At 45.6% G+C, this 6,419-nt stretch overlaps 1 protein-coding gene across 1 annotated transcript in view; it reads left to right on the forward strand.

The window, feature by feature from the left end:
• The first annotated feature begins 864 nt into the window (after positions 1–864).
• Positions 865–6,419, forward strand: part of LOC112068506 (KICSTOR complex protein SZT2) — a 28,304-nt gene continuing 22,749 nt past the window's right edge. Inside the window, exon 1 of the mRNA XM_024135664.2 lies at positions 865–940. Within this exon, the coding sequence (XP_023991432.1) occupies positions 917–940 (24 nt within the window). The 5' untranslated portion in view covers positions 865–916. The remainder of the gene's footprint in view (positions 941–6,419) is intronic.

Raw genomic sequence — 6,419 nt, forward strand, 5'->3', positions numbered from 1 at the left:
GGGTTTTTGAGCTGCCAAAGGGGAGGGGCCACCAATGTTTCCGCCACTGGAGGTGACAGCAGAGACTGGAGACTGGCGAGGGGGTCTGGAGGACTTGTTTGATTTTAACACTCTGAGCCTGGGGGAGTTTGAAGGGGTGGGAGGTAAAGTCCTTTATAACCTCTGTGTTAAAGTGAGGAACGTTAGGAGCCTAACAGGAGTGAAGACACATCAGTGGCAGGGGATATGTGGGGTGGAGAGTATGGTGGGTTTTAGATGGAGGGGACCTCCAGTGAAGAGTTCTACATGGAGCCCTGGCCACTAACAGCTAGTTGGCATGGGTTGAACCGGGAGTCGGGCAGGGGTGTCCTTTCTGTGATTCATGTGTTTTCTGTTTGCGCCAAGTTAATGCCATTAATGCCTCTGTAATGTCTGTGTGAGAGGTTGGGGGTGTTTTTTTACTGTTGAGGTGTTCATAATGGGGTACGCGCTCTCTCTCGTGCTCTCTCTCTCTCCTGCTCTCTCTCTGTCTATGTGTGTGTGTCTCTTACTCCATATTACACATTCACCCCTCCTACTCCATTAGCTTAACATGGGCCTCAGGTTTAGATTATGTGCCATCATTATGTGCAATTTGACTCAAGGCCTTAAAGACAGAAGAGTTTAGTTTAAATGGGTCTTTCCTACTGAGTATTTTATGCATTATTCTCACACTGTAGGAGATGTGTTTAGAACTGTTTGTCATTGTAACCACACACCCACCACATAATTCATGAGAAATGATATCTGTTGAGCCCTGAGTAGTATAGTAGCACAGTGTATGATATTCTATCCAGTATATCATCTCTCTCCTTTTTCTCTCCTTCTCTGTCTCTGTCTCTCTCAGGGTTGTTACTTCTGTGTGAAGCAGTATGCTCTGGAGTGTTCACGCATCCCCATGGGTCAGACCGTCAACTCTCAGGTAACATTATGGCATCTCTATCTCTGGTGCTGTAAGTTAGACCACAGAGCCGGGCCCAAGAAACCAGGCCATAGCCTCCTCTAGGTATGTATGGGGCTGAGAAAAGAAGGATGATTAAAGAGAGAGACAGATAAGATATTGTAATCCGCTTGGTTCCACACATCTTTCTGTATCATCATGGTGACTTTACACCTCCCTGGCTATGGTGTGATTCACTTGAATCGCTCTTCCTCCCTCCCTTCCCCTCTCTCCATCCATCCATCCTCCCTCTCTTTATCGCTATCTCCTGGGACTCAGTTGTCTCTCTCTCTCTCTCTCTCGCTCTCGCTCTCGCTCTCGCTCTTTCTCTGTCTCTCTCTCGCTCTTTCTCTGTCTCTCTCTCGCTCTTTCTCTGTCTCTCTCTCTGTCTGTAACGCTGGAGTGTGTCCAGGTTTTGCTCTAAATGAGGTGTAATTCAGTGTAAAGATGTGTAAACGACTGCTGTGTGTTTGCTGAGCGTCTCCAGATGTTGTATCTCAGCTGGGAGGGAGGGTAAGCTCCCACAGATGCCTAACTCTCATCAGCATCTGGCCATCTACAACTATAAAGCCATCTGAAGTATTTTTTGTTATTGTTGCCATTTGTTTGTTTGTAAATGTGTGTGCTAGAAGCCAATTTTATTGTCTGACTCTTTCAGTTGTAACATTTCTGTTGAAATGACATACAACTAGATTGCCAAGAGAGATTTGAAACAGCCTTTCCACCATTTCCTTCTCAAGCCAAACTGTCTTATTATATGAAAGAAATCCATGGACTCACTTTGCAAAGCATTCTTTTCTCCTCTTTTATTACAGTTTTTCATAAGGATTGCCTGCCATACTGTATGTGTTATTCTAATCGACAAAAAAACATTATTGTACTCCTAACCCATATATTTCATGCTGGTAATTGCTTTGCCATGTAAACTATTAGGCAGAGTGTAGTGTGTGGGGTGAGTGATTAGCTACTGCAGCAGTCTGCCCACTCTTTGAACATAGCTAATGGACTGTGGTGTGGACTAGGGAGATGGCGAGATGGAGCTTGCAGCGGTACGTCTGGTCTGAACTCTAATGTACTAGACTAATGGCTGTGCTCAGCACTGCATACAGTGTACAGACTGACCCTGTGTTGTTAGAGAGCTGTTCACCATGTAGCCTCTCTCTGGCTCTGGCTAGCTCGGTCTTTCTCGCTCCCTATATTTCTTTCTTCTCTCTTTTTCTTTCTTTCTTCATCTTACTCCCTTTCTTGCTCTCATTTTCCTCTTATCTCTCCTCCTTGTGACGAATCAGTTTTCAGGTTGTGAGATGACTGTTATTTAATAGGATGCAGACAGGCAGGCAGAGAACAAGGTGTCACTGTGATGCTCACCGTTTCCCCTCAACGTGTTGGTAACTGCCTCAAAGTGACGTATGTTAGTCTGAGCAGACAGAGCAAGAGAGCGTTCTCTTTAATCACAGTGATTAGAGTTTGAGATGAGCCATTGCGGTTGCAGAGTCCATCTCGATGCACAGCAGGGTGGTAGACATGTCTGTTAAGCTCTGGAGTAGATGAGTGAGTGAAGCGAGAGATGGTGTGTGTGTGATTTATAATTGGACTCTGTCAGCCTCAGTTCCCCTCAGTGTTGACTGTTGTCTTCGTGGCCTGTCTGACCTGGTCACGCTTGGTGCTCACACACACTAGTTTGTCACCTCTCTGTTCTAGATCATTCTAATCGTATTAATGTGAGTGTGTAGCAACACAATGAGTTTGTACGTGTCTTTGCATGTGGAATAGAGCGTATTTTTATAGGCACTAACTCCGCCATGGCTCTTTGGCCTATGGGGAAATTCATGTTTTTGGGGGGGATGAAACGGTCTTATTTATTTATTTATTTATTTATTTCACCTTTATTTAACCAGGTAGGCAAGTTGGGAACACGTTCTCATTTACAATTGCGACCTGGCCAAGATAAAGCAAAGCAGTTCGACACATACAACAACACAGAGTAACACAAACATACAGTCAATAATATAGTAGAACAATAAGTCTATATACAATGTGAGCAAATGAGGTGAGATAAGGGAGGTAAAGGCAAAAAAAGGCCATGGTGGCAAAGTAAATACAATATAACAAGTAAAACACTGGAATGGTAGATTTGCAGTGGAAGAATGTGCAAAGTAGAGATAGAAATAATGGGGGGCAAAGGAGCAAAATAAATAAATAAATACAGTAGGGGGGAGGTAGTTGTTTGGGCTAAATTTATAGATGGGCTATGTACAGGTGCAGTTATCTGTGAGCTGCTCTGACAGCTGGTGCTTAAAGCTAGTGAGGGAGATAAGTGTTTCCAGTTTCAGAGATTTTTGTAGTTCGTTCCAGTCATTGGCAGCAGAGAACTGGAAGGAGAGGCGGCCAAAGGAAGAATTGGTTTTGGGGGTGACCAGAGAGATATACCTGCTGGAGCGCGTGCTACAGGTGGGTGCTGCTATGGTGACCAGCGAGCTGAGATAAGGGGGGACTTTACCTAGCAGGGTCTTGTAGATGCCTGGAGCCAGTGGGTTGGCGACGAGTATGAAGCGAGGGCCAGCCAACGAGAGTGTACAGGTCGCAGTGTGGGTAGTATATGGGGCTTTGGTGACAAACGGACGTCACTGTGATAGACTGCATCCAATTTTTTGAGTAGGGTATTGGAGGCTATTTTGGTAATGAAAATCACCGAATCGAGGATTGGTAGGATGGTCAGTTTTACAAGGGTATGTTTGGCAGCATGAGTGAAGGATGCTTTTGTTGGGAATAGGAAGCCAATTCTAGATTTACTTTGGATTGGAGATGTTTGATGTGAGTCTGGAAGGAGAGTTACAGTTTAAAGACACTCGGTATTTGTAGTTGTCCACATATCGAGCACGGGTCGAGAGAGTGATGTTGGACAGGCGGGGGGGTGCAGGGCAGCGATCGGTTTGAAGAGCATGCATTTAGTTTACTTGTATTTAAGAGCAATTGGAGGCCACAGAAGAGAAGTTGTTATGGCATTGAAGCTCGCCTGGAGGGTTGTTAACACAGTGTCCAAAGAAGGGCCAGAAGTATACAGAATGGTGTCGTCTGCGTAGAGGTGGATCAGAGACTCACCAGCAGCAAGAGCGACATCATTGATGTATACAGAGAAGAGAGTCGGTCCAAGAATTGAACCCTGTGGCACCCCCATAGAGACTGRCAGAGGCCCGGACAACAGACCCTCAGATTTGACACACTGAACTCTATCAGAAAAGTAGTTGGTGAACCAGGCGAGGCAATCATTTGAGAAACCAAGGCTGTCGAGTCTGCCGATGAGGATGTGGTGATTGACAGAGTCAAAATCCTTGGCCAGGTCAATGAATACGGCTGCACAGTATTGTTTCTTATCGATGGCGGTTAAGATATCGTTTAGGACCTTGAGTGTGGCTGAGGTGCACCCATGACCAGCTCTGAAACCAGATTGCACAATCTGTTTGTTGACTTGGCTTTCGAAGACCTTAGAAAGGCAGGGTAGGATAGATATAGGTCTGAGGCAGTTTGGGTCAAGAGTGTCCCCCCCTTTGAAGAGGGGGATGACCGCAGCTGCTTTCTAATATTTGGGAATCTCAGACGACACGAAAGAGAGGTTGAACAGGCTAGTAATAGGGGTGGCAACAATTTCAGCAGATAATTTTAGAAAGAAAGGGTCCACATTATCTAGCCCGGCTGATTTGTAGGGGTCCAGATTTTGCAGCTCTTTCAGAACATCAGCTGACTGGATTTGGGAGAAGGAGAAATGGGGAAGGCTTGGGCGAGTAGCTATGGGGTGTGCAGTGCTGTTGACCGGGGTAGGGGTAGCCAGGTGGAAAGCATGGCCAGCCGTAGAAAAATGCTTATTGAAATTCTCAATTATAGTGGATTTGTCGGTGGTGACAGTGTTTCCTATCTTCAGTGCAGTGGGCAGCTGGGAGGAGGTGTTCTTATTCTCCATGGACTTTACAGTGTCCCAGAACTTTTTGGGGAGCAAATATCTGCTTGAAAAAGCTAGCCTTGGCTTTTCTAACTGCCTGTGTATATTGGTTTCTAGCTTCTCTGAAAAGTTGCATATCACGGGGGCTGTTCGATGCTAATGCAGAACGCCATAGGATGTTTTTGTGTTGGTTAAGGGCAGTCAGGTCTGGAGAGAACCAAGGGCTATATCTGTTCCTGGTTCTAAATTTCTTGAATGGGGCATGCTTATTTCAGATGGTGAGGAAGGCATTTAAAAAAAGATAACCAGGCATCCTCTACTGACGGGATGAGATCAATATCCTTCCAGGATACCCCGGCCAGGTCGATTAAAAAGGCCTGCTCGCTGAAGTGTTTCAGGGAGCGTTTGACAGTGATGAGTGGAGGTCGTTTGACCGCTGACCCATTACGGATGCAGGCAATGAGGCAGTGATCGCTGAGATCTTGGAAAACAGCAGAGGTGTATTTAGAGGGCAAGTTGGTTAGGATGATATCTATGAGGGTGCCCGTGTTTACGGCTTTGGGGTGGTACCTGGTAGGTTCATTGATAATTTGTGTGAGATTGAGGGCATCAAGCTTAGATTGTAGGATGGCAGGGGTGTTAAGCATGTTCCAGTTTAGGTCGCCTAGCAGCACGAGCTCTGAAGATAGATGGGGGGCAATCAGTTCACATATGGTGTCCAGAGCACAGCTGMGGGCAGAGGGTGGTCTATAGCAGGCAGCAACGGTGAGAGACTTGTTTTTAGAGAGGTGGATTTTTAAAAGTAGAAGTTCAAATTGTTTGGGTACAGACCTGGATAGTAGGACAGAACTCTGCAGGCTATCTTTGCAGTAGATTGCAACACCGCCCCCTTTGGCCATTCTATCTTGTCTGAAAATTTTTGGTGGTCTTCCTAAGCCAGGATTCAGACACGGCTAAAACATCCGGGTTGGCAGAGTGTGCTAAAGCAGTGAATAAAACAAACTTAGGGAGGAGGCTTCTAATGTTAACATGCATGAAACCAAGGCTATTACGGTTACAGAAGTCATCAAAAGAGAGCGCCTGGGGAATAGGAGTGGAGCTAGGRACTGCAGGGCCTGGATTCACCTCTACATCACCAGAGGAACAGAGGAGGAATAGGATAAGGGTACGGCTAAAAGCTATGAGAATTGGTCGTCTAGAACGTCTGGAACAGAGCGTAAAGGAAGTTTCTGGGGGCGATAAAATAGTTTCAAGATATAATGTACAGACAAAGGTATGGTAGGATGTGAATACAGTGGAGGTAAACCTAGGTATTGAATGATGATGAGAGAGATATTGTCTCTAGAAACATCATTGAAACCAGGTGATGTCATCGCATATGTGGGTGGTGGAACTGAAAGGTTGGATAAGGTATAGTGAGCAGGGCTAGAGGCTCTTCAGTGAAATAAGCCAATAAACACTAACCAGAACAGCAATGGACGAGGCATATTGACATTAAGGAGAGGCATGTTTAGTCGAGTGATC

This window comes from Salvelinus sp. IW2-2015, unplaced genomic scaffold (assembly GCF_002910315.2).
Source record: "Salvelinus sp. IW2-2015 unplaced genomic scaffold, ASM291031v2 Un_scaffold542, whole genome shotgun sequence".
Lineage (NCBI taxonomy): Eukaryota > Metazoa > Chordata > Actinopteri > Salmoniformes > Salmonidae > Salvelinus > Salvelinus sp. IW2-2015.